This window comes from Tyto alba, unplaced genomic scaffold (assembly GCF_018691265.1).
Source record: "Tyto alba isolate M040663 unplaced genomic scaffold, T.alba_DEE_v4.0 Super-Scaffold_2000002059, whole genome shotgun sequence".
NCBI classification, from domain to species: Eukaryota; Metazoa; Chordata; class Aves; order Strigiformes; family Tytonidae; genus Tyto; species Tyto alba.
Window position 1 is genome coordinate 128,068 of NW_024881292.1, and position 27,921 is coordinate 155,988.

Here is a 27,921-nt window from a genome sequence, read left to right on the forward strand (position 1 = left end):
GGCCCCGCCTCCTTCGGCCGTTTGGCCACACCACGTGACTGTTAGCCCAGAGCACCTGACCCTTAGCCCCGCCCCCTCGGCCGTTTGCCCTGACCACGTGACTGTTAGCCCCGCCCCCTCGACCGTTAGCCCCGCCCCCTCGACCGTTAGCCCAGACCATGTCACCGTTAGCGCCGCCCCCTTAGGCCATTGGCCCCGCCCCCTTCGGCCGTTTGCCCAGACCACGTGACCATTAGCAGAGAGCACCTGACCGTTACCCCCGCCCCCTCGGCCGTTAGCCCAGACCACGTGACCGTTGGCCCCGCCCCCTCGGCCGTCAGCCCCGCCCCCTCGGCCGTTAGCCACGCCCCCCTCTGCCGTTAGCCCAGACCACCTGACCGGTGGCCCCGCCCCCTTAGGCCGTTGGCCCCGCCCCCTTCGGCCGTTTGCCCAGACCACGTGACCGTTAGCACAGACCACCTGACCGTTACCCCGCCCCCTCGGCCGTTTGCCCTCAGCATGTGACCGTTAGCCCCGCCCCCTCAACCGTTAGCCCCGCCCCCTCGGCCGTTAGCCCCGCCCCCTCGGCCGTTAGCCCAGACCACGTGACCGTTGGCCCCGCCCCATTAGGCCGTTGGCCCCGCCCCCTTCGGCCGTGTTTACAGATGTATTCTGGAGTGGACCTAGCCTCTCCGTCGGAGAAGCATTATTAAAAACCCAATTTGTAGCCAGATCCTGGGGAGATATAAGAAAGAAACTGGAAAAGTTGGATGATTGGCAAAATTGAGGACTGCAGGAATTGTTGAGGGAAGCTCAGAAAGTGTATGTACAGAGAGATGAGGAGAAGCAGAAAACGAAAGCAAAAATATTTGTAGTGATGGTCCGGGAAACTCAGCAAAAGGAACAACCGAGAATGATCTCAAAAACTCCCAGATCGGAAGGTAAAAAAGGACAGTCAATGATCCCGAGGGAAAGGAATAGGGGTTCTCCAAGGGGAATACTCGAATGTTATTATTGTGGGCAGAAGAGACATATCAAAAGGCATTGTCAGAAGCGAATGAAAGATGAAGAGATGTTTAAGAATGAAAAATAGGGGTGTCAGGGGCTACATATTTTTGGGACCAGAAGAGTAATGGAGCCCTTGATAAATTTATAAATAGGTCCCCAAGGAGAGGAAGTGACATTTTTAGTAGATACAGGGGCTGAAAAATCTACGGTCCAGCATATTCCTAGAGGTTGTCAAATCAGCAGGGATACAACCTGGTGGTGGGTGCTAAAGGAGAACCTTTTAGAGTCCCCATTATTAAGAATGTAGAAATTGAATCAAAAAATCAAATATGCGTAGGAGACTTTTTATTAGTTGAAGAAGCAGAACACAACCTCTTAGGATGAGATTTAATTATTAAATTAGGTATAGGGTTAGAGGTAGATAAACAAAATATCTCAGTAAAGTTGTGTCACTTAACTGAAGAGGATGAAAAGCGTATAACCCAGAAAGTTTAGTACAATAAAGGAGAAATAGGAAAATTGGATATTGAACCGCTAGGAGTGGAAATAATAAACCCAAGAGAACCAATAAGAATTAGATACTATCCAATCTCATTAGAAGGAAGACAAAGATTAAAACCAATAATTGACAACTTAATTCAAAAAGGGACTTTGGAGCCTTGCATGTCCCCACATAATACACCCATCCTTCCATTTAAGAAACCAGACGGTAGTTATCAGCTAGTTCAGGATCTTAGAGCTGTCAACCAGAGGACCATCACTAGGTTCTCGGGAGTGGCAAATCCATACAATTTATTGAAGCAAGTATCCCCTGAACATATCTGGTACAGTGTAATAGATTTAAAGGATGCTTTTTGGGCTTGCCCACTATCGGAAGCCGGTAGGGATTATTTCACCTTTGAGTGGGAAGATCTGGACACAGGCAGAAAACAACAACTAAGGTGGACAGTATTACCTCAAGGTTTTACTGAATCTCCAAATTTGTTTGGACAGGCACTAGAAAACTTACTCACTTTCTTTGAAACTAAAGGTGAAGTAAAACTCCTACAATATGTAGATGATTTGTTAACAGCAGGGAAATCGGAAAAGGAGGTTTGGGAAAACACTATAGATTTATTGAATTTTCTTGGAGAAAGGGGACTGAAAGTGTCACGGAGTAAACTGCAATTTACTGAACCAGAGGTGAAATACTTAGGGCATTGGATCACTAAAGGGAAGAAAAAATTAGACCCAGACAGGATAGCAGGGATAGTTGCCTTGCCGGCTCCAAAAACAAAAAGAGAAATTTGACAATTACTAGGACTGCTGTGATATTGCAGACAATGGATAGAGGGGTTCAGTGAGAAGGTAAAGTTTTTATATGAAAAACTTACTTCGAACGTGATAAAATGGTTGTCACAGGATGATGAAAAACTCCAAAGTCTTAAGGATACCCTGGTAACGGCTCCTGTATTGAGCCTGCCAGACCTAAATAAACCGTTTCAACTCTTTGTCAATACCAGTAATTATACTGTCTATGGAGTGCTTACTCAGGATTGGGCTGGAAGTAAAAAGCCCGTGGGATATTTTTCAAAACTATTAGATCCAGTAAGCAGAGGATGGCCAACGTGTTTGCAAGCAGTGGTGGCTGTGACCTTGTTAGTCGAAGAAGCTAGGAAGGTTACATTCGGGGGATCTTTAGTAGTATATGCCCCTCATGACATTAGAGGAATCCTCCAATAGAAAGCAGATAAATGGCTTACCGACAATAGATTATTAAAATACAAATCTATTTTAATTCACTCCTCCGATTTGGATTTAAGGACGACTGCGGCACAGAACCCAGCACAGTTTTTGTTTGGGGGATGGGAGGAGGCTTCAGTACTCGAGCATAGCTGTATAGATTTAGTAGAGTTGCAAACAAAGATTAGACCAGATCTAGAGGAAGAAGAGTTGGGGGAAGGGGAAAGATTATTTATAGATGGATCTTCACGAGTGATTGAAGGGAAGAGAAAATCAGGATATGCCATCAGAGATGGGAACAATTTTGAAGTAATAGAATCCAAACCTAAATCTAACCCTATACCTAACCCGAACTCTAACCCTAACCATAACCCTAACCCTAACCTAAACCTAACACTAAACCTAACACTTACAGTAACGCTATAACCAAAACCTAAACCTAACCCTAACCCTAATCCTAACACTAACCCTAAAATAAATCCGAACCCTAACCCTAACCCTAACCCTAACCCTAACCCTAAACCTAACCCTAACCTTAACCCTAACCCTAACCCGAACCCGAACCCTAACCCTAACCCTAACAATAACGTAACACTAACACTAACACCTAACCCTAACCACAACTCTAACCCTAACCCTAACCCAACCCTAACCCTAACCCTAACCCTAACCCTTAACCTAAAACTAACCCTAACCCTAACACTATCCCTAACCTTAACCTAAACTTAACTCTAAAACTAACCCTAACAGTAACCCTCACACAAACACTAATATAAATCCTACCGCTTACACTAACATTAACCCTAACACAATACCTAACCCTAACCTTAACCCTAACCCTAACACTAAACCCTAAACCTTACCCTAACACTAACCCTAACACTAATCCTAACCCAACCCTAACCCTAACCCTACCACTAATCCTAACCCTAACACTAACCCTAACCCTAACCTAACCCTAACCCTAAAACTAACCCTAACAGTAAACCTAATCCTAACCCTAACCCTATCCTAACCCTAAGCCTAAACCTAAGCCTAACCCTAACCCTAACCCTAACCCTAACCCTAACCCTAACCCTAACCCTAACCCTAACCCTAACCCTAAACCTGACCATAACACAAACCCTAACCCTAACCCTAAGCCTAACCCTAACCTTAACCCTAAGCCTAACCCTAACCTTAACCCTAAACCTAACCCTAAACCTAAACCTAACTCTAAACCGAACACTAACCCCAAACCACGGCCCTGACAGATAAACCGTTAGCCCAGACCACCTGACAGTTGGCCCAGAGAAACTGTGTTAGAGAGCAGCAGAACCCAGCAGGGATTAACTGCCACCCCCAGCCTCCTGTCGGGGTCAGTACTGTACTTGCACAGGGACTGAGCCCCGGTTCAGAGCAGCAATTCTTGTTACTACTCCTGGGGGCCAGAGGGCTGCTGTGCTCTCTCCTCCCCAGCACATTCATCTTTTGTGTATGTGCAGGGCCTCGGTACGTGTGTGACTGGCAGGTTTTCTGCATTTTTGTGATTGGTCTCTCGTGTCTCTTAAACAGAAAACCTCGAGAAGTACTCCAGAGGAAAGAAAGAAGTGCAAAGAACTGGTGAAGAAAGAGGTGCCAGTCAAGGAGGGCATGTAGGTGAGTTCTGGTTTTAAATTATCTGGACAGTGTTGCAGCCAAAAGCCTTGTCTTAAACAATTGAAAGGAGCTGAACTCCTGGGTATTTTCCATTCTCGCACAGTTCTCTACTGCTATGGACTTTACCGGCCACAGTCCTGGACTCTGGGCCTGTCCTGTAGTGAGGTCAGAGCAGGTATTCAGGAAAACAAAAGTGTGCTTTTCCAAAACGCTTACGAGACAGAAGGTAATAGCTGGCTGTAGACATGTGGGAATACACAGAAGTGGGCAGTGTCGCTCGGCATGAGAACAGTGATGCGGGTACAGCCATAGTGTGAGAGTTTTCATGGCCTGGAGCAGCACAGGAGGAATTTTCAGGCTGTAAGGGTGGCTGCCAGGGGTATGTGAACACCTTCTCCCGAGTGTGGAGCTGGGCAGGGGAGAGGACAGTGCTGTTGCTGTTGGTGTGCAGCAGGTGACAGTGGGAAGCTACTCTCAGGACATGGAATTAGGAGCTGACGTCTTGGTACTACCAGAGGGTGATGATGCCCAGTGAGCAGAGCTGCCGGGCAGCGACCCCAGCTGCCAGCGTGTCATGGGCTGAAGGACTTCAGCTGCCGGCATGCCACAGGGATGGCCAAGCTCTGATCAAGCTGTAGGCTGGAAGAGTGCAAGCCTGCCCGAGGAGTCACGCCGTGCTTCATCTGCAGCCATCAATCTGCAGAGGAATGTGGGGAGGGGAATGCCAGGGCCAGGACCGGCAGGTGGGAATCGCTCTTCTCGGGAGCGGTTGGCTCAAGGTCCATAACCAGTACCCGTTGTTTTAATTCGAAGTCCGTAACGATTCCTGTAGTGATCAAGGCAAACATCACGCTAGTTACCTGTTCCTGAGGGCCTTAACATACCTTATATTCTCATAGCAGCTATAACTCCATATTAAAATCAAAATCATACTCTAAACTAAAATCAGAATAATCTTCTAGGATCCAAGCTATTTTATTAGGGTGTCTGTAACACAACTGGTGGAGTTGCTGGCTGGGTGTGAACAAGCTGCTGCCCGCCTGCCTGCCGCAAGCAGGGCTGCTCCCTGCGTGCTTTGAATGCAAACTGCATCTACGCCACGAAAACGGATTGCCTTTCCCCGGCACGTGAAGGGGAGCAGGGGCTTGGCACAAGCACTGGCCGGGGAGACACAGCCCGTTCCCATCTACCCTTCACACAGGGGGAGTCTTAGACAGTCAGCACAAACAGGATGGGTCCAGACCTTCCCTTTGCAGCAAGGTCAGTGTGGGGTGAAGGGTTTTGAAAGCGGATTGCCTTTCCCCGGCCCGTGACTACAGCAACCAGGCAAACACAGGCGGTACAGTCGGGGAAACAGGTTTCTTGCCCTGCTGCAGGCTGCACAGGGCAGCAGGCACGGGGCTGCTGGACTGGGACCCCCCGGCGTCCCCGGCTCCTTTTCAGCTGCACCTCCTTGTCCCTCTTTCCCCCTGACGCTGTCCTTTCCAGTCTTTTGCCTGGTAGGTTTTCCCTTTCTGCTGTCACCAGTTTCACTCCGGGCCGACGAGTGTTCTCCTTTCGTGGTCTGACATCTCCAACAGTTTCTTCCTTTCTAAAGTGGTTATTTGCACCTCAAGCCAGGGTTGATGACCACAGATGTCAGTGACAGCTTCCGTAGGTAATGAGAGGGCAGACACACCATCCGGAAGCGTCTATCCTCCCCACTGCCCACCTTGGAAATGGCAAGAAATCTCTATAAGGCCCAAAGAAGGAGCAGCCTGGAAGTTGTTCAAAGCAGTCGGCTGTGGTTTGGATCCCAGTGAGATCCGTGTGCTTAGAGAAGACTTTTCTGAAAGGCTCCTCACGTTCTGTGTCTCTTAGACTGTAGAGGAGGACACGGATTAAAGATGTTAAAGCGGCAGTGGAGAGAAGAGAACATTTCTTTGGGGTTTCCTGTTCTGACAGCATCTGGTAAGTGATACTGGAACGGTCCCATCGACAGGCGCGTCCGCAGAGAGTAGAGGAGAGGAGCAGGCGTAAACCTCTTTTGCTTCCTGGTGCCGGGAGAGATTTTCAGCGTGGGAGAAAGGAGCTGACTTTCTCCCAGAGTGAGGTGCCAGAAGGTGCTGAGGCGCAAAGAGAGCACTCCACAGCGGGGGAGAAGCAGGGGTGTCCCAGATGGGTCCCGGGGCCGTGGCAGGCGTGTGAACACGGGGCTCTGGGCTGAGCCGGAGGGTCCCGGAGCGTTCTGAGGGGGCCAGAAGGAGAGCTGGGGGCCTGGGGCACCCTGAGAGGAGGGCCTGTGGGCCAATGCTGAGCTGGGTGCCTACGCCCCGTGGTGCAGCCCCTACCCCTCCCGGCCTGGGTGGTGGGTCACAATGGGCCCCTGTGACACCCCATGACACCATCTCGAGCCCGCGTGGCTGCAGCTCCGCAGTGTCTGACCAGACAGCAATGGGACAGAGCAGGAGCGCGGAGCTGGCGAGGCGCAACCCACGTCTTTCCCTGCCCCCCCTGGCAGCTTCCCTTAAACTGCACCCCCTCTCCACCCCCAGCCCCTTTCCTCCATTTTGCAGGACGGCAGAGGGACCCCCCCACCACCCCAGGGTGGCCTGGGAGGAGGTGGGGGCTCCCCAGGAGAGCAGCTCTCTGCTGGAGCCCCACAAGGTGTCCATGGTGCAGCTGCTGCAGGCCGGTGAGTGAGGGGCCCCCGGGGCTGGGCAGGCTTGGGGCCAGTGAGCGCCACCAGCTCAATGCCAGCATCCCATTGCCTTGGCACCTTGGCAGCTGGGGGGCCGCTGGTCCCAGGGGTGCGAGAGTGCCGGGGCTGCTCGGGGCTGGCGGCTGGCCCCAGCACAGCCTCCCCCCTCGGCTCTGCTGAATTCCGTGCTCTTTGCACTGCTTGGGAGGCTTCTTGGCAAAGATCCCTGCTGCCTCCCCAGCGACGACTCTTCTGTGTTTCCCAACCTCCATGCAGGCGACCCATGGTCAGAGGAGCCTCCCCAGCCAGGATGGGATTCTGAGAGCACCTGGTCGTTTTCTTCGTTTGACAGCAGCGACATGACGATGGTGAGGAGCTCCCCCCTCGCTGGGACTCTTGTCCGTGTCATCGGCAGGAGCCTCGGCTTGTGTGAGCAAAGGGATGCGGAGCTGTTGGCACCACTCAGCCAAGCTGCACTGTCGGGGTGCTCGGCGTGACACGTCTTCCCTCCCTCCCTCCCTGCCTCCCTTCCTGGAGCAGGTGTTTGGAGAACACCTCCAGCCTTAGCAAATGACAGAAGTTCTCCTGGTGGCCATTGAGGCCTTGGCAGCAGACGACGCCTCCGACAGGCAGATGGGCAGCAGCGTCGTGGACATGGCCGTGAGAGACCCTGCCTGCTGGCTGACGGATGTAAGTACCCCGGGGCTGGATGGCCCTGCCCGTGAGCCCTGCCAGGCCTTGTTCTTCCCTCCTTCCCGAAGGCAGCTCTCGCGGGCCCCCGAAGCCATTGGAAGGCTGCAGAGAGCGAGGCGAAGGGCAGCAGTTTCAGCAGCAGCCGGGGCGATGGCTGCACTCCAGCGGCAGCACCGCCTGCCCCTGTGTCCCCTCCAGGTGCCAAAGGTGACGAGGTCCATCCACAAAACCGTGGAGCGCATCCAGAGCGAGCCAGCCTGGCACAGCCTGGACTCGCTCCTTCTGCTCATCAAGTGGTGCTCCGAAGAAGTGGTGGGGAGCCTGCTGAAGATCTCTCCGGCCTGTGACAGGTCCTGGTCTGGGCAGCCTGGGGCGGGGGGGCTTGTTTCCCCATGGGGAGAGGGGCCTGGGCAATGTGAGGACCCCCCCGAGGAGCAGGGCCCTCCATCCCCCTCCGCTTCCCAGTGCCTGTGGGTCAGCCAGGCCTGCAGCAGGCCAAGCTGGCGAAGCGAGCTCGCTCCTCCCTGCCTCCTGGGGAAGCCCAGCTCAGCCCCCTGTGCCTGCCCGGGCAGGGCCCCTGGGCACCCCAAGGGAGGGGGGTGGGCAGGGCCGGGGCTGCAGCCCCGCCTGGCTCTGGAGGAGCTGGCCCAGGCACGGCGCAGTGGCCGAGGCAGCCCTGCTGAGCGAGCGCTCTGGGTCTGCAGCGCTGCCCTGGCCATGTGGGAGGTGACGCTCTCCGTGCCTTGGGCTCTGTGGAACGTCTTGATGGAGCTGCTTGACGTGCTCCAGGACCAGAAGCTGCGCAAGGTGTTCAGCTCTGACACGGAGGATGCCTGCATCTACCCCTTGTTTGTGAGTGAGAGTGCACCCACCTCCCCTTCGGGGCTGTGCCTGCCGCCCCCGGGAAACAGGCCCGGCCCCCTCCCGCTCTGCCTGCCTCCAAACGGCCCCCTCCTCCAGTCCACACGGACACAGCCGCCAAGCCAGGGGCAGCAGGGACCTGCCCAGCACCCACCAGAGCCCCGGCCAGAGCCCTGGGGCCACCCCGTGCTGCTTTGGCCCTGCTGAAAACGCACGAAGCCTGCCCCTGCCTGGGCGCTGCTCTGCTTCCCCCCTGCCTGTGCATCCCCCTGCCCGGCTCTGCAGCCTGGAGCCCTGGGGCAGGGGCAGAGGCAGAGAAAGGGGCACGAGCCAGAGCCAGGCCAGTTTGCTGGGCCCGGGGCAGAGGCATGGGCCCTCTGCGGGGGCTTCGAGGGGAGAGGAGGCCCCCCCTGCGTGTCGTGCTCCTCTGTGCCAGCGTGGGGGAGGCAGCCCTGCAGGCTCTGCCGGTCTCTCACCACTGTCTCCGTTGTAGCTGCTGGTCTGCGCTGGCGTTGACCCCGAGGAGTTTGCTGCCCTCTACAAAGCCCAGCGGTACCTGAGGCATCCGAGCCCGCTGATGCTCTCGCTGGTGCTCAGGGTCCTCCTGACGCTTTCCGAGAGCCCGGAGATGGTGAGCCAGGGTGGAGTCAAGCGGAGCCGTGTTGTAGCAGCCGGGGCCTGGGGCAGTGGGCAACGGGGCGGCTTGGCCTTGCAAGGCTGGGAGTCAGAATGTGGGCTGCCAGCTCCGAGCACCCTCCCCGCCTGCTGCGGAGGAGGGGCCTGGTGGGGTGCCTGGGGAGCCCTCCAGGCCCAGGGGGTTCCTGATCCCTCTGCCCCTTCGGGCCGGTGGGAAAAAGGGGTGGCTGAGCAGGGGCTGCTGCTCTCCCGCCCTTCCTCGTGCTGGCTCTGCATCCTCGTCAGTGGCCACTGCCTGCCAGGAGGCTGCTGCGGTGGATCCCGTGGCACCTCCTGGGGAGTGGGCTGGGAGCCTGGTGCTCAGCGACCGGTGAATTTTGGCCAGGGCAGGCTTTCGGCGTGTCACGGTAAGGAAACGGTGTGTTTCACCCAGGCCAGAAGAATGCCCGTGCTGGTGCCAGACCTCGTGGAGACCCTGCAGGACGCCAGTGCTGATGTCCAGACGAAGGCCCTGCTGTTCTTCAGGAACGTGCTGGGCCACCTGAAGCAGGAGGAGGCCAGCCTCATCGCTCTGCAGCTGGCGGAGAAGCTCCTGCCCCTCTTTGATGATGTAAGGCTGCCATGGGAGCCTCAGGTCTCCAGATGGGCCCTCGGCAAAGACAGCTGCCCTTCAGCCCGAGCCAGCGTCCTCAGGGCTCCTCAGCCCCGGTCCTCGCTCCCCTGGTGCAGCCTCTCAGGGCTCTGGGGCCGTGGAGCCTGCAGATCTGGCCCGTAGCTCCTGTGTTGAGGATCCGACCCCAGAGCATCTCCCCTCCCGTCAGCCACGCTAACGGCCCTGCTCGCTGCGGGCAGGGAGCGGCTGGTGCTGAAGGCCCTCTGTCCTCCTCCCTGCCAGGAGTGCAGCCAGCTGTGGGAGCTCTCCATCAGCCTCTTCCGAGAGGTGGTGAAGGCTGTGGCGAAGCAGGGGAGAAACAAGAAGAAGATGGCGCTGCAAGTGCGGAGGGTGCTGCTCCCGCTGCTGCTCCACGTGGCCGACCGAAGCGAGAGCGTGGCCCAGGTGCAGTGAGCAGTGTCTCGGGGAAGGAGGTGCCGGCACCGCAGGGGTGTCTGGGGCCTGAGGGGCAAGGGCTGCTGGATGTCAGAGCCTGGGAACGTGTTTCACCTCGGGGTGCCACCGCTCCCCTCCTTCCCTGCACGGGTCCCCCCCACTGCCCGCCTTCTCCTCCCGCGCTGCTGCCTGCTGCAGAGGTGGATGGGGAGGTGGGATTCCCCGCCAGCCCTGCTCTCCCCATTCAGCCCTCCTCCAGCACAGCCCAGAGGAAGGGTCCCTGCAGCCCCAGCCCCAGCAGGGCCGGAGAGCCCCGCACAGACATTTCCCCAAATGCCCTGCCCTGCCCTGCCTGCTCCTCTCCTCCCGAGGGACTGGGAACGGCCCGCAGCCTGGCTGCGAGGAGGAGGAAGAGGAGGAGGAGGAGGCCGCCGGGTCTCCTTCTGCAGGCTGTGGTGCCATCTGGCAGCCTCTGCTTCTCTGCAGGCCTCCAGGGACACCCTCGTGGGCTGTGCAGAGTTCCTGGGGTGGACGAGGCTCAGCTCCCTGGCTGAGACATGTCAGACACGCCTGATTGGGGAGTGCTTGGTGAGGACGACCCCCAAATCCCCGGGCCGGGCTGGACGAGGGCTGCCTGCCGCGCCTGGGGTGTGGGCTGCGCAGCTCTGCCTCGCCTGCCCTGCTCCAGCCCGCAGCCCAGAGCCGGGAGCTGCCCCCTCCTCCCCTTCCCTCCAGCACGGAGGCCCCAGGGGCTCTCCTCCAGGCCCCTCTCGCCTCCCAGCCCTGGGCGCTGAAGGAGAGCCCGGCCCCTCTGGGCCCTGGCAGCAGGACGGAGGGGTCTCCCCAGCCCTGGGCCCCCTCTGCCTGCGGCTCTCCCTGAAGCTCAGCCCCCCCCGGGCTCTGGCTGGCAGCTGGGAATCGCCGGGGGGAGGAGGGACTGGTCTGGCTGGCCGGGGAGGGGCTGCAGCATCCCCGCGCCCTTGTGCTCTCTCCAGTTAGCGCCCGACAGGAGCCTGCCGTACCTGAAGGACAGGCAGGCCAGCTTGCGAGAGGCGGCCGCCAGCTTCCTCGGTGAGCCAGCGCCCCTGGGGACCCTCTTGTGGCAGCCCGGCCCCAGCCCCCGCCGCTGCGCTGGCAGCGAGGGGCAGCCCTGGGGCTGCCAGAGCCCCGGCTGCCCCGAGGAGGGCCCCGCATGCAGGTGGGCTCGCTGGGAGCCTCAGCCTCAGCTCCCTCGGGTCCTGTCCTGCCCTGGGGACAGCCCTGCGGAGGGGGAGGAGGGCGTGCAGCCGAGCGAGGGCCGGGGGCCGTGCTGCGGGGAGTGGGCTGGGGAGCAGAGGTCTGAGGGGAGCTCTGTGCCTAGGGCTGGCTGCACAGCGCCTGCGGAACCTAAGCCAGGAGAAGCGCTGGGAGATCTGTAACGGTGAGGACGGGCAGTGCTGTGCTGGCTGGGGCTGCTGGGGCAGGGGCCAGAGCCCGGGCAGGCTGCTGCCGTGCCTGGCCGCGCTGCAGGGAGAGCTTTGCTCCGGGGGCAGAGGAACGAGTCAGGGGCCCGCGGGGCGGTCTGAGCAGCAGCTGCCAGCTCGGCTGTTTGGCTGTTTATCTCGCCTGCTCCTCCTGGCCAGGGCAGGGGATGCCTGGCTCTGGCGTGTCGGGGGCAGCCTGGTCTCTCCTTCTAGCAGCGAGACAGAGCTGATTAGGAAGGACGTGCTCAACTTGGCGTCTCGTAACTTGCACAATCTGTAAACAGACTGTCACAACCCTGAAGCCAAGGACGATTTATTCCTGGAGGGCTGGTTTCGTAACTAAAGATAAGCATGTGCTATAGAAACAAGATGTAGGAGTAGAAGTTAAACAAGAGGAAGAATGCTGTGAGCTAGCAGAAAATTAACTGCAGAAAAAGTCAAGCTGACCTTAGACATTAGCCAATTATGAGCTCAATTTTTGCAATATGTATTAGGTGATTAACCATTGTGCCAATCAGCTTAAAACACACGTCTCTCTTTGTCTGTTTGGAATATAAAAGCGGTTGTTGTGTTCAATAAAGTGGATCCTGCCTTGCATCGAGCTGGGTCTCCGTCTCTCAATCGCGGCACTGGCGTGCTCTGGAGGGGGCTTCTGGAGGGGGGCGGGGGATTGACGTCTGCTCTACTTCCCAGTAAGAGACAGATGGGGGACCCCCAGGCTGGCGGTAAAGGTGGACACGCTGGCCTGCCCCGCTGGGGCTCTGGGAATGAAACACCCAACGACAATTCACCTCCAAAATGGCTTTGCAAGGCAGACGACTGCCGTTAGCTCTGCTGTGATGACACCTGCGTGTTGTCTGTGGGGATCCTGACCTTCAGGAAGATAGCTGTCCCACTCGCCTCCACAGGGACCCCGGGCAGTTGGCGGCTCAGAGAGATCAAACTGCTCCAGTCGCAAAAGCCCGTGGGGAACTGCGTGCTGGCCTACCCGGAGGGCGGTGGGAGAGGCTGTTCCGGGGGCTGGGACCGAGCCCTGCAGAGCCCGAGGGCACGGGGGAGCCGCGGGCCGGGGCCGCGCTGAGGGGAGGGGGGGGCACGGCCGGTTCCCGCCGCTTCCCGCCGCTGCCGGCCATGGGCGGGGCCGCGCTGAGGGGAGCGCGGGGCTGCCTCGCGCCGGGCGCAGCCGGTTCCCGCCTTTGGCCGCGCTGAGGGGAGAGCGAGGCAGCCACGCCCAGTCAGTTCCAGCCGGTCCCCCGTGCTCCCACAGCCCCCGCCAGGGCATTGTGACGCGGGGGCTCGTCGCACCCAAAGGCCATTGTGACATGGGCCCCCCCGGCAGGCCCTGCCAGCGCTGGGGAGCCCCAGTGTTAGCGGTGGCAATCGCGAAAGAACTGATCTACACACAGCAGATAAGCTGGCACTTCTTTATTCCAGCGCTGGGGAACATGGGGGATAACTCCGCTAAAGACGTGTTCGCGGACAGGTACAAAGCACAGCATATTTCTACACTTTTTCAGCAGAGTCATGGTTACAGAGTCATGGTTACAGAGTTATTTTAACTCAAGATCCATCATCAGTACCCATTGTTTTGATTCAGGGTCCATAATGATTCCTGTAGTGATTAAGGCAAACACCATACTAGTTATCTGTTCCAAAGGGCCTCAACATACCATATATTGTCATAGCTGCTATAACTCCATTTTAAATCAAGGTCGTATTTTAAACTAAAATTGGAGTTATATTCTAGGATTCAAACTATATTATTAAGGTATTTGCAACATTTCCCCCCTTTGAAAGTATTGATAATCATACTCAATTCTTTCACATATTCAAATTGTAGTCTCATTGAATGCCAAATTGTCATATGATGGTGGGGCTCGTTATCTTGCTTCTGCCTGTATGATCATTCGATTAAACTCTGTTTTCCGGGCCAGTTCTCATCTCAAACAATGATAAATTAAACCAAGCACTATGAACAGCAATGTCAAAATGAGTAAAGTTTCAATTAGTGACTTTATCCACGAACTCAGATTCAATCCCATTCCACTAATAATTTTGCCTATCCAATTTTCCGATATATCTTCTCTGATTTTATGTGTTTCCTTTTCTATCTTTCCCAACAAATCCAAATCATGCTCCACATCTTCAATGACATTCAGAATATGTGTACAGCAATGATCTACTTTGCCTTCCACAACTCCATATATGCCACGCTCTTTTAGCAATAACATATCTAGTGCCATTCTATTCTATGTGGCCATCCTTGATGTAGCCTGCAGCTGTATATTCATTTGTCTAAATCCTCTATGTGTCACATTTGCCAATCGTTCAATCTGTCCAGTCAATAGGTATAACCATGCTCTATTTCTAAAGGCGGTTATGGGATTTAGGAGGGGTTCCAGTGCCCAACCAATTCTTACTCCCATCCCTGGATCATTCCAAGCATCATCATCATCCAGCTCCGATCTTATCCCTCATGCCAAATGCAAATTTTCCTCATTTCCTCTAAAGGGAGATTTCTTCCAAATTGGGCATAATGTAAGCTGTCCTAAAGTAATTTGTTTAACTTCTCCATCTATTGGTAGACGAGATGCCCAGGTACCGTCACTCATTGCCCAGACTAAATGTCCGGGACTTGGGATCATGTACCTTTGGCAGCTCACTTTCCAAAGTCTGGTCACATTTAAGACATTTTTCAATCCCTGACATAAACAACCAAATTTTAAAGCTGCTGCCAAAGGAGGTATACGCTGGATCACTTGGCTTACTGTACTACAACTGTATATCTGCTCACACTGCCACCAAGGGACTACTTCCTCTTTTTCTCTGGTGTTGGTGCTTCTATCCACTACAGTTGGATCTACTGTGAATTCTAATCCCTCCCATGCAAAACACCATGAGGCCTTTGCCATATATTGAAACTGTAGGAGTATACTCATAGACCATATAGAATCCCATTACTGTTCTTTCTTTGATACTTCTTTTGCCTGTTCACATTCCCATTTCATGGTCATTTTTGATACATTTAGCTTTACAGGTTTATCATAGCTGTACCACCCAACACTTTTAAATCTCCCTATTGGAATATATTGATAATTCAACAGTTTTGCGCAATCTGCTTTGCTCCTTGGGGATTTCCACTGTTTCTTAATGGTCTCTACCTTCTCCTGCCATCCAACTACAGGCTTCTGCCTACAATGGGTGGTCTCATTCCTTTCTTCTACAGTAGTCATGTTCAGTGTCAAAATGCCCCATGGGATAGATTCTCCAACTGCCCGTGGCATTGGTAGACAGGCAGCAATTTGTGATACATTTTGTAAATTTGCAAATTCCGTAATCGAACCTATCATCAAATTCTCCTCCTGAGTTTTACCTGGTACCGATATTACTTGTTCCGCGTCCCTTTCTTCTTCTACATCCCATTCTTTTCTTAATAAATTTTCATCTCTTACCTGTGCTTGTCCGTCTACTACTACCCACCAGTCATTCACGTTATGGATTTGAGTCTGAGAATCATTGGTCACCTGTGCTTGGCCTGACAACGATTTTTCCTTTGTCCACGTTTCTACCATCTCAGGCTGCAAGACTAACAGAAAGACAAGGTTCAGACAATTATTCATGCTTCAAAGTCAATTTTAAAGTCTCTGGATTTCCAATCACTCTCCACTTTGCACATGGTGCTTTCTTCACTCTGGTGTCGTGGATCCAAGCATCTGATTCAGCAATCTTAATTGCAGTGAATGTGGTTAGGAGAACTTGGTAGGGTCCCTTCCACTTCTCTTGTAAGGGTTCCATTGTCCAGGTCTGTATGTAGACATAGTCTCCAGATTGAAAGTCGTGTACTGGATTTTCCAGAGCCAGGGGTCAATTCCACACTACTGCACTTTAGTGTTTAGCTAAAGTTTTTCCAAGAGAAAGCAAATAACTATATACAACTTGTTTTCCTGTTATATGCATATTTGGATTAGGTTCAGGTGTCTCATATGGTTTTCCATACATCAATTCATAGGGGCTGACTAACATCCCACTTCAGGGCTTCACCCTAATGTGCAACAATGCTAATGGGAGTGCCTGAGGCCACTTCAATTTAGTCTCTTGACATATTTTACTAATTTGTCTTTCTAAAGTCTGATTCATCTTTTCTACTTTTCCACTGGACTGTGGTCTCCAGGAAGCATGCAAATCCCAGGATATCCCTAGGGCTTTGCTTGTGTCCTGCACCAGAGTGGCTACAAAATGTGGACCTCTATCTGATGATATTCCAATAGGCACTCCAAATCTTGGAATTATCTCTTGTAAAAAACATTTAATTGTTTTTATCAATGAGGGCAATTGGTGATGTACCTTTCTTAATCACTATAGCCAGCTTTATGTAGTAATGACTAGGTGCATTACCTTGCTTATTCTTTCTGCTGCTTTAAACTAAAGTAAAATAAGCCCATTTCTTTAGCTTGGTGTCTGTGTCCTTTGTGTTAACCCCGTCAATTGGGAAAACAGCAATTACTTCAGAAATTCCAGTATGTTCTGCAGCAGAACTTGGATACTGCGAGACATTAGTGATTTTTGATTCGGGAAGTACTGGGGCTGCACGGAGTACACACACTGTGGCAGTCTGTTGATTTTTATTAGGGTTAGGGTTGGCATTTGAGCCAAAAGACTACAAACTACCATCTGGCAAACGCCAAGTCTGGTTGCTCAACACATCGAAACCCAGGATATTTTCATGATGCTCTTTGATTGCAAAGCAAAAAGACGTTAGATGCTTTTCATCAGGGAGCCATAAATTAACTCTTGCTGCTTGGCACACAGTGCAAGCTCCTGCAACTCCAGTAATTTGAACTTTTTGCCATCCAGGTTGTATGCCTAGCTTATCGGCATCCCATTGTGTAATTACTGAAATTTGTGCTCCAGTATCAATTAATTCAATCAATTATGTTGATTGTTGCCAAGGACCTACAGGAATTAAAATGTAAGGGCCATTCTCATTTAGCCATTGCCCAATTGCTGTCCGGGCACTATTAGTTTTTTGGTCTTGTGTTTTGGGACTGATCCCCATGAGGGAGGAAAGGGTTATTTCTCTCTCTGGGAGCTGGCAATGGAGGAGTTGGACTATTTGGAGTGTTACATTTTTGAAATGCTTGGATTAGACTCAGAAGAACCACCAGTAAGTTATCTCTGAATCACGGCTCTAGGAATTCCTAGTGCCAGTGCTTGTTTCCACAGTTCGTTTCTCCACTCCTGGCCCTTAAAATTGTCAGTCAGAGGATTTTTGTTCTCAGGAAAAATGGGTGTTCCAGTGTGGGGGGGGAACACTGAAACGTTTGGAGCTCCCAAATACAGGGCTCATTCTCAGGTACCTCAAGTGTACTAAAGGCAAAGGGTTTCCAGGTGGCATAAATACAGCTTACTCCTTTTTTAAGTTTTCTTTCTGCTGTAAGAAAAGAAGAAAATGGGAGTTGCGCACATAAGCCCACAGTCTGTGGGAGCTCACAATTCTTACTGTATATCTAGCAGTCACATTTATATCCTTATTGTACTTTCATCCACCTGATTCCTCTTAAATAATGGGTATTTGATCTTTTTCTATTAACAAATTTCATTTTAGTCCAAAAGATCTTCCTTCTTTTGCTTGCTGCTTGCAGCAATGTAATAAAAGGGAGGTGTTCATAGGGAAGATGGCTGTGAAGATTTCAGATGTACCGTGTTTCTGTTTTCTGAGATGACTGAAAATTGGTTCAGTAGGAATTTGTTGCCAGAGATGTTTTCCACCTTTAAAGCACTCTGTTTTCCCTGAGCAGCTCTCATTTAAGTGAGCATAACTAGATATGGCAACCCCTTTTGGGGATGGCTCAGTTCACTCTTCACAGAGAAGTCTCCAGGTGTACTTCACTATTGTGTACAGGAATATTTAATTATTTCAGTTATTTAGGTAATAATAGTAATTTCTGCAAGGTTGCTTTTAATTATGCTCCCATCCGTCAAACTTTGGGAATATTTTACCCCAGTGTGAGACCAGGCACAAGTGTGAGCTCAAGAAGTCATACTTTAATGCTCAGCGTTGCATGATTTGCTGTATTACCTGTGCAAACGACCAGCACTTACAGAGATTAACAAGTTACACAGCTAAAACCATACACAACTTGAGAAATTAAAGAATTCTGGTCACATCAACATGGCCATGAAAATAGTGTGCCGTTTTAAGATGGCTGAAAATTGGGAAGAAAAAAATGTTCAGTTACAACTCTTGGGGGGAAGTGAAGGGAGTAACTGTGCTCTTCATGTGCCTGTAAATTTGACGAGTAGTCCACGTATTTGCAAGTATCCTTTTACTTTAACTGCTAGGTCCTTCCCTTGATGGATGACCAGCAGGTTCTGAGTGTTTCTGGGGACTGTTACATAATGTATATGGATCATATCACTGAATATGCTCTGCAGTCTGGATAAATACAGTTTGTTGCAGTGGTCCTAGAAAGCAATGGGTATTGTTAAGCAGGACTTTTTGACCATGAATCACCTTCCTAATGCCTGAGTTAGGTTTTGGTGATGGGTAGACTAGATCTGTGTCGCTTGAGTGGGATGCTGCCAAAATGAATGATTCTTGCATAAACTTTAGGCTCCAGAGGCTAATGTGGGGGTTTTAGTGGGTGTGAAATCTTTCTCCATGTACCGTACTGTATGAAGTGGACTCTGCTGTGACTCTCTATGATCTCTAACCTGACTTTGTCTGTATGTGGTCCTCCTGGCTATGCCGTGTATTTCCAGGTCACCTGCCTGAGCAGCATAGTAAGAGAAGAGCTCTGCTTTGAAGCTCAGGGTTGAGAGCTTCTACCATAACAACTACAGTGATCTTGCTGCTATGAGAATTGTCCTCCATGTGGCCTCCACGTGAGTGCAACTGTATCTGTGCATTGTCTGGTTTTGCTTTAGGATTTCCTTCAATGCCCACAGTTTCATGAGGAAAAAGAAACAGGAAGTAAAAATAATTTTTTTGAGGCATAAATAATGAGATTAGGCCTTTAGATGTTTATGTGGTATGTGTTCTCCACCCCTAGTTAGTGGGAAGAACCTACTTGCCAAATACCTGCTTCATAAGTATGCTGTGCAAATCCTGTTTTCATGGAATAGTATGAGGTAGAATGTAACTTCTGAGTGAAGGCCTGTCCTAAAGGCTGGGTCTAAAGTGATAATATGCACACAGATCTGGAATGTGCAGCTCAGTGACTTTGTGTTTATTTTTACTCATATAGAAGTCTTCTGTTTTTTTTCACTGAGCAAGACACTAATGTGTAAGTTGTCCTACCTCTTTCCTGGGACTGTACATTTACAGATTGATTATTTTTTTAAAACTACATGTGAATTCATTCCATTTCTCCTTTTATGTGCCCCATCAATGGAGCACATAGGAAGATGAAAGTATTAATTACCTTCAACAGCTGCGATGGAGAATAAATAGGTTTCCATATTGCTGGTTTCATGCTGTAGTGCAAAGAACAGCAATCGAGCGTGCCTGTGGCAGGTGCACCTGCCCGATGACAATGTGGCTCCCTGGCTGTTGAACCTCTCCCGTGCCCTTGCTCGCAGGGCTTTACGGCAGTCGCGGCCCTTGGCCAGTACGGGCTGGTACTGCCCACAGGTCACATTCGGCTCGGGTAGAAATGGGGTCCCTGGGGGAGCCATTTGGGGCTCGTCCCGCCCGGAGCAGCGTGCTGCAGGTAAGGATCCTCCCCTTGGGTTGGGACGCCACCCAAGGAAATCCCTTGGGGTTCCTTCAGGTTGGGACGCTGCCCTAAGAAGTTCCTCGAGGTTAAGAGTCCCTTTTTTATTAGGTGAGTGATTGAGCATTTTAGGTTGTCATTAAAACCCTGGAGAGCATTTTGAGTTGCTGTTAAACCCCGGAGAGTGTTTTGGGTTGTCGTTAAACCCTAGGAGTTTGTACAGTGATAGTTTGTTCTCCTCTCATGGACATCTGAACCTGCTCTTTGTATGTCTGCGGAGTGATGAATAATTGTGCTGGAAAATAAATTTAATTTTTATTGTTATTTGTTTATTTGAGAGTTTCCACAACAGTACCCCTGATGTGAAGTGCAGAACTTGAAAAAGATTAGAATAAAAAACCTCAGCGCTGTTCAGCCCTTACCTCCAGCCATGCAGCTTTCCAAAAACTATACAGTAGATTTTCAGTCTCGTAACTTTTTTTTTTTGGCTGGCAGCAGATGAAAGCCCTCAGTTTCCTGGGAGAGGACAGAGCATAGAAAATGTTGGTTGCATAGTCACTAGTGGAATCCCTCTAATGCTGTCTAGACAATCTTGAGAATTTCCAAAATAACGATAAGGAAAAACTAATTTCAGTGAAGAAGAGTTCATTCTTGAGAAAGGGATTTCCTGAAACCAGTTCCTTGTAACTACAGAAACACCTGAATTTTCTAACCTTTGATGGAAAGGGAGAACAGACTTTTCTCAGTTCTTGGCAAATCCCAGAGCTGATAGCGAATGCTTAATGCATTGGATGTAGTAGGAGAGAGGATCTTTGGAACTTGCTTCCAGTAAAGCATTTTCTGAATCAGAGTGATATCCTCACTAAGCTGCTTAATAATGAAAACGATGGTCAGAGGAGTGTAGCAGTGAATGTCCTTGGAGGTGAGAGAACAAGACTGAAGCAGTGGAAATTAATTTTCTCAATCTTTCTTTAAGTCATTATTATCTCTGATCACAGCCCTCTTTTAGGAGATTGGAAACAAAGTCCAGTGTACTTCTTTTGCACTTACAAAAGAAGAAAACAAAACTCTTGGTAACAGTAAACAGGAGTGGAAACAATACAGACTGACTGCTATGTAGGTCACTAAAAATCTGGATAACACATGGAAGATGAAAGGCTACTTTAAAACTACAGCTTTACTCTGAAAGGTAAGCGTTGGGTGGTAGTCACTAAGAAAGGGAGCACCCGACCTAAATTTGAACAGGATTTGATATGCAGTGAAGTTCAGACCAAAGTGGTACCCACTGAACCTTCAAATTCTGATAGAAAACTTGTTGCTCTCCTTCAGCTGTTGTCAACTGGGAAGGAAAAGCAAAAGATGGAGCAATAGGAAAGATTTCCTTGAAGGTGCTTTTTGGTTTTGATGTAAGGGGATCCTTGTTTATTTTGGAATACTCCCTCCTGTAGGTAACATGTAATGGGCTTCAGAATGTTTATGAAGGAATTTAGGGAGTGAAACACATTTTAAAAATATCAATATGAGCTAAGTCACATCACACTAAATAATGAGTGATGAAGCACCACAAAGTGTTCGGTGTGACTGTTCACAAATAGTATATTCAATGACGTGCTTCACAAAACACTTAGTTTCCTGTTCTTCCTGTTGCTGGTTTTCTAGATCTTGTCACTGAAAAATGATGGACTAGATCCTCAGCTGGTGAAAATCTGCATATGCAATCACACTTGCATAGTTTAACCGCAGCCACCTCAAGTACCTCTGTAGCAGTGTGAGGACTGTTTTTTAAATGGGTAAGGCCTCTGCCAGTACTGAATGCCACTACTGCAATGCATGAAAATTTAGTTTGCAAGCAGTGTTGCTTGAGAAGGGTGATTACGCCCTCCACTGCTTCATGGAAAAGGAGAGAATATAATGTCGATGTAGTCTCTTAAAATTTCTCAAGGAGCTCCATGGGTAGTTAGACACACAACAACTCTTTTATTTAAGACGATTTAGCTTTAATGGGAGGTATGTGGCTAAATACCTGTGCAGCTCTTTCAAAGTATGGTAGCTGAGTAACCATAACTGAGTGCTGTTAGAGGAAATCTATCTGATGGTCCAAAACTCGAAATCAGAAATCAGCCCAATTCTTTTTCACTCTCTGGTGCAGTAATCTTTCTTTCATGAGAGAGAGTTCTTTTTTTTCAGGAAAATACAGCAGGATTTTTTGATCTTCTTTGACAGCTGTAGGTTAACTTTGCGCATGTGTGGCTTCAGTTTTTTTAAACTTCCTTATTTGGTCAGGTAAAAATTTTTCTCCTAGATTTGACCAGAGATTTCTCCCCAGATTGTAATTTCAGTTGTCATTCTGTGCTGCTTGCTTAACATTTGTGTCTTTTCAGCTGAGTAAGATACTTTGCAGTTGTCATAACACTATTGTCTATTAATTAAACACCGGTGCAATTAAATACCATCAGCACCTTTGCCTCTCAGAGGAGGAGGTGGCTATGATTTCAGATGCTACTTGGTTAATAGTTAGGGTGACTTCTTCCCGAGTACCAAGAAGAGCACACCCATCTCCATTTCCCGGGATCACACGGGTGCAGGGACTTGCCTCTTGGCCGAGCGGGACAAACAGAACCCGGGAGTGTGGACTGGGATCCAAACCCCGCACCCATTAGCCAGCGCTGATTCTCAGGGTGAGGGTGAGGGACTGGGACTGGCGCTGCTCTCGGCAGTGACTGGCCCCACAGACACCGCTCTCAGCTTGTCAGTCCCGCCGGCAGTCCCTGAGCTCAGCAGAGACAGATCCTCGGGTGCAAGCCTGGGCAGCTCTTCTGCTTCCAGTACTTCAGGGGGGCTGCAAAGAAGAGGGAGACTCCCTTGTTACAAGGAGTCCCAGGGAAAAGCCAAGGGTGAGTGGGCACGAGTTACTGCTGGGGACGTTCCAGTTGGACACAAGAGGAACATGTTTCACCACGAGAACAATCAGCCGCTGGAATAATCTCCCCAGGGCAGTGGTGGATCCCCCAACAGCAGACACTTTTAAGATTCAGCTGGACAGGGTGCTGGGCCACCTTGTCTAGGCTGGCCTTTGCCAAGGAAGGTGTCAGAGCAATTAAAATATGAAAAGGGAACATGTATCCTGAAAGACAATGCCTGAAGAGGCAGTTAATTTGAAGGAAGGAGAGGTTGGAAGAGATCTCCAGGCCCATCATACACTTACTGAACTCCATAGGAAGCAATAAGGGGCTGGCTGGTTGCTTTATACTTTTCTTTGTTTCCATTGGGAGGCTGTTGCTGAACCCAAATCATCCAAGCATTAGGAGTTTTCTTCCAGTTTTCAGCTTAAATTTACTCAGGGCCAGGCCATACACATTTTTTCTGGTGCCCACACCTTCAAGCTTAGTAACTGTTCCCCCTAAAGGATACTTTCCTCTTCTGCATTTAAAGGAGTCACCCCACTCTTCTTCCACTTGCTTTTCTAGCCTAAGCATTACTAAACCTAGTACAACACTCTATGAAAGGGGAAAAGAATGCAGAGAATCAGCATTTTGCTTTTTGACTGGAAAATGAAAATCTCTAACAGCAGATAAGTCTGAAGTAAAAATCAATCAAATCCGTTCCCCAGATGGGGTGTGGGTTATGATATACCACATATCTGGACTCGACTCTTGAATGAAATCATGCACTAAGGTTGTTCTGCAGAGGTTTAACTACAGTCTTGGCAACTTCATTTGGGACATGAAAGGTGTTGGCACTAGAGTACCATGGGCAGTAAAGAAAACTGCTCTTGCAGTTTGATTCCAACGCTGCATCCTCAAACAGAACGGGGCTGCTACGTTGGAGGAGCACTGATGGAAATCTCACCCGCCATCCCGAATGACGCTCTGGCATTTCTTCACTGTCGCTTTCCTTGGGCTTGGTAAATCTTTTGCAGAGTCTGAAGCAAACGCCCACAGCTTTTCCCTGTTTGTAACAGTGGATGTCTGGATTTTCACAGCCTTGTTTGTGGTGGGGCACCACTGGATTTGCCTTCAAAATGCGTCCTTGTACGAGAAGAGAAGAGGAAAATTACCAGTCATGGTGTTATACTATCCACAGGGCAATAGAGTGCACTGCTTGTAGGAGGCTTTAATACAGTAAATAATCTTTAAATGTCTTGATTTTTTAAGTTTAATCACATGCTTAGAGTCTGACTGCTAACAGAATCTAACAAAAAGAAATAGGAAGATAGGTGGAGCTGTATTTGAAAAAGTGGGGTTTCTCTTTCCTCTCTGGAGCGTTTATTGCCCAGAGCAGGCTGACAGTCTCATCCTGCCAACTGCTCCCCGGTGCTTGTACGCTCACTCTGGGAAACAAAGACAGCTGTTCAAGTTCTTCTGCAGGTACAATCTTTGTTTACTTTCTTGTTTGAATGAAATGAAAATGTACCTTTAGCAGTAAGTGCAGCATGATGCTCTTTACCTTGCACTCATTTTTCTCTAATAGATGTGTATTTTAGAAAATCTGAGTGTATTCTGTCCCAAGCCAGGCACTGAAAATAAACCACTACCAGTATCACCTCATTTTCAGTAACTTCTGATGCATTCATTATCCCAGCGTTCCTTCCAAAATGTACCGTGCTGCACGGCTGCATAAAATAAACTGGGACCACTTAACACTTTCCTTGGCCTGTAGCACACAGCACACATCTCAGGTGTTGGCTGTGTTCTTGGTAGGAGGCAGCAAAACGGAGGAAGCCAGGCTGCACACAGCAGGGCCGGGGGAATAGGGCTGGATCCTACACAGTTTGGGAAGGAGGGGGAATGATGGGAACCTATTTGATTCTCAAAATCCAGGAGTGATGTTTCCCCGATACCTTGCTGCCCGGGCCAAACCAACATGTTTGAACACTGAGAGCAACGAAGAGAGCCTATTTCAGTAATTGAAACGTGTTGCTATGCAACAGACTAGATCTGAAGGTCAGTAGGATGGAAAAAACAGAAATGAAGGATGTAAGCAGGAGGCAATAAGTTGGGGGCTTGCATACAGGATGGCAGCATTGCCTCTTGGCAGTGCTCCCCCTTCACAAACTGAAGAGAATTTGTCATTATTCAGCACGTCGCCCTGATCCTGGCTGGACCGAGACCACCGAGAGTGTGCTCGGCGTCACCTCCTTGGTGAAGCAGTTCCCCGGGCACTGGTGACTCGAAGCTTTGCTCTGCCTTGCTAGGCTTCCCCTTTTTAACTTAATAAAGACCATTAAACCATTACAGCCCACCTTTCCTTCTTGATACCAGCATGCCTGGACCCACAGAGCATTCGTTCTCCACTAGACGTGCTGAAACTCCTGCAGCTCTCTCTGGTAATGGGCATCACTGAAGAATCTGTTTTCAGTGGCTCATGTCTTGCTGAGGTTCAGCCTGAAGTGCTCGTTCTCTTCTGCAGTGTGCTGAGCCCACCCCATTGACTTCATTTTTTGTGTTCACAAAGGCAGGTGACAGCTGCTCAGCCTTGAGTGAGACCAGCAGCTAATTTAGCGAGGTCTTGCATTCAGCATTTTCAACATGATGTGAGTGCATTTCCCAAAGGGAGTTCTGTCTTTCCCCACCCTTGTTCAGCACGGGATAGAGGTGCTATGTAACGCACATGACTGCTGTTCCTGAGAGCACCTTGGCTGGATTTGCTTGAATTGCGTATTATGTCACTGCAGCCTTAAAACCAGGGTTAGCAAGGATGTCCCAATCCCCAGCCACAAGCTTTACAGAAATACTGATAACTGATAGACATGAACAACATCTGGGCAGCGAGTCACGTCTTTTAAATCCTCACTTTCTCTCTTTCTTTGTTGCTTTATTTTGTTTTTTTTTTCTTTTAATCACTTTAAGACTTGAATTACAACCAAGCCAGTTTCTCATCTGCTGTGTCATTCTTGTGTTCTGCTATATAACAGAAGGGATAGGAAATGAATTAAAGATATTCTTAAAGACAAACTCAGGGAATTCAACTTGTTTAGCCTTGTCCTTTTTGCACAGCAGAACCAAGGCCTGCTTTGGAGCATCCACATGGACACCTGCGCCAGTGGAAGCCGTGGGGGGCTGCTCCTCTTGAAGGAGGGGCAGGAGGACCCCTGGTAGCACCTGCCTGAGCTGTACAGCTGTTGAAGCAGGGACTCCTTTCTCCTCTGGAGTTTAGTGCAAAGGGGCTTGTGGGTGCAGCACTGTGTATGATTTCCTCCAAGTTAGGTTTTATGTCAGCTTGGATAATAATCCATAAAGAAGTCAATTAAATGCTTTCTCCTGCCAGTGTCCACCAAGACTGCTAGAGAATCAAGAAGAAGCTCTTCCCTTCAACGCCCACCCACCACCCCACTCCTGAAAAAATACTCATTCACTGTTCACCCTTAATCCTTCCTTCTTCAAAGCTGTGTGGCAGCAATGTTATGATGAAGTCATAAAGAGCTTACTTTGGAGCTGAAGGAGGAAAAAAAATATAGAGTCCTTTCAAGCCTCATTTCAAAGACTGAGAAACCTTAAAACATGGAGAAGGATTATACTTGCTGCATCCTGAGTTTGTCAGCCACCTTCTGCTCTTTCTTCACCAAAGACGCCAATTTTCTTAGGTTTATGCCTTTCATAACTATCACCTCTTTTTATTTTTACCTTTCAAGCCTTTTTCCTTAATTTCTTGAGTTTTTTGATGCATCCAATACGAGAAAGAAAACAAACGTAAAAGGGAGCTGTCTACTGGACTGATCAATCAAGTTATTTTCCAGTGACCTATCATGGCTTGTAATATACAACACATCTAATTAAAGACATACTGAATCAGGTTTCTTTCTATCATATGTTTATTGTTTGAAGTCATGTCTTAATATTTGTATTAAACGTAACAACAAAAAACCCAAGACTTGTATTAGGAAGATTAAAGCCATTATAAACTCAAATCAAACTAGAACCAAAACAGCACTGACCAAGTACTATCTAATTAGAGCAGTTCCCCAAGTCAGAATTGACAAACATGTTGGACTACCCAACCCACTACATGAATACATAATCAGTGCTTAAGAATCACAAATAAGAAATCTAGAGAGCAAGCTGCCCATTTAATTATACGTTCCAATTAAGATTTTGGTCTGAGGGCAATAAGCTTATTTGAACATCTATTAGCCCAGTTGAGTTACTTGAAAGTCACATTTGCAGTCATTACCACTTCTTCTTAATGTGACTGTTACAGGGCAGATCTTTTCCTGCAATTTCTCTTGCTCTCCTCACAAAAAAAAAAAAAAAAAAAAAAGTTTTAAGCATAACTCTCCTCTGGAAAGGTTGGCAGCTGTAGCTAAAGACCGAGAAAAGAGAAATGATGCTGTGTGCTTCTCTTCAAAATAAAGAGCATGCACAAGTTCAAAAATGCCTGACAAGAGATCATATGAAGATGAATTAAGAACATAAAGGAATTAAGGTTGTCTACTCCTCCACTTTTTTCACAGGAGGTTCCTTTCAAGGAGATTTTTCATGATCGGTGTCCACCTGCTCTTGGGAACTTGAGCTGGAGTTACTATATTGTCTTTCTTGGGAGGAACGGCCACTTCTACTTTCTCCTGTGTCGCTTCAATTTTTGGGTTTGGCTTATTTTTCTCTTTTGGCTTATTCTTCTCTTTTGTCTCCTTTTCAGAGGTTGGTCTGAAAGCAATAGCATCTGCTTCCATAACTTATCTCTCACAGGGGTGGCATCATCTCTGCTTGGGAACAGAGAGTTCGTTTTAACATCTGCTGCTGTAACTGGTTCCCTTGGTTGTCTCCCACCTCCCATACCACTCAGGACTGGGAAATCCTTAATTCTCCTCCCGTTGTCCTCTCTTCTGGTAATTTTTATGTCTCTTTGTCATCTTCCAGTGGCTTTTCCACCGCCTTCTCTTTGGATTTTGTAGGGTCTTTGACGCCATCGCTCTCTCTTCCAGAAGGTTTTTCAGCGTAATTTCCAGCTCTATTATGACTTTGGTAGCTCTGCCCACCAGAATAATTCTCCCTACATTCCTGAGTATTTGGTGAGTCCTCCCATCTCGTCCCAGGTGGACCAAACCCAGCTGGAGAAAAGCCCTCTCTGTTTACTGGAGGTCAAGGTTGAGCGTCAACAGCACAGCCCTTGTAAAATTTTTCCCTATAGTTCCTTTCCCATTCTCTGCGTCAGTCCTTTGTCAAATGGATCGCTAAAGCCAACAGATCTGCCATAAGAAGCTTTCATATCATATGGTGGAACTCTGTATATCTGTTAAAATGCTCCCTCTCTCCTTCTAAGTTTAGGGGGAGGCTGGCCTTTAAATACTGGAGACCTTGACCGTGAATGGGATCTTCTGGATGTGGGTGATCTTGACCTTGAACCTTGATCATAACCACGTGGCCTTGACCTAGAACGATGGTTGTGCCTCTTCCCTTTGCCTCTTCCTGGGTACAGTGGCGATCGCGAGTAGGAACGAGAACGGGAACGACGAAATGATCGAGAGTAGGAGCGAGTGCG

General features: G+C 49.7%; 1 protein-coding gene across 1 annotated transcript; it reads left to right on the plus strand.

Moving 5' to 3' along the window:
* Positions 1-7,365: 7,365 nt before the first annotated feature.
* LOC122153620 lies at positions 7,366-27,421 on the plus strand. Its single transcript, XM_042794088.1, has 8 exons — positions 7,366-7,395; positions 7,568-7,717; positions 7,919-8,070; positions 8,425-8,572; positions 9,075-9,212; positions 9,651-9,827; positions 10,113-10,465; positions 27,409-27,421. The coding sequence occupies exons 2-7, from the start codon at positions 7,598-7,600 to the stop codon at positions 10,281-10,283; spliced, it is 906 nt and encodes a 301-aa protein (XP_042650022.1). The 5' UTR covers positions 7,366-7,395; positions 7,568-7,597; the 3' UTR covers positions 10,284-10,465; positions 27,409-27,421.
* The last annotated feature ends 500 nt before the right edge of the window (positions 27,422-27,921 follow it).

Excerpts from the sequence above, each read along its gene's own strand:
- LOC122153620 (XM_042794088.1), top strand. The coding sequence starts at position 7,598 with ATGACAGAAGTTCTCCTGGTGGCCATTGAGGCCTTGGCAGCAGACGAC. Across the intron at positions 8,071-8,424 it reads ATCTCTCCGGCCTGTGACAG|CGCTGCCCTGGCCATGTGGG; the intron begins GTCCTGGTCTGG and ends CTGGGTCTGCAG. Across the intron at positions 9,213-9,650 it reads TTTCCGAGAGCCCGGAGATG|GCCAGAAGAATGCCCGTGCT; the intron begins GTGAGCCAGGGT and ends TGTTTCACCCAG.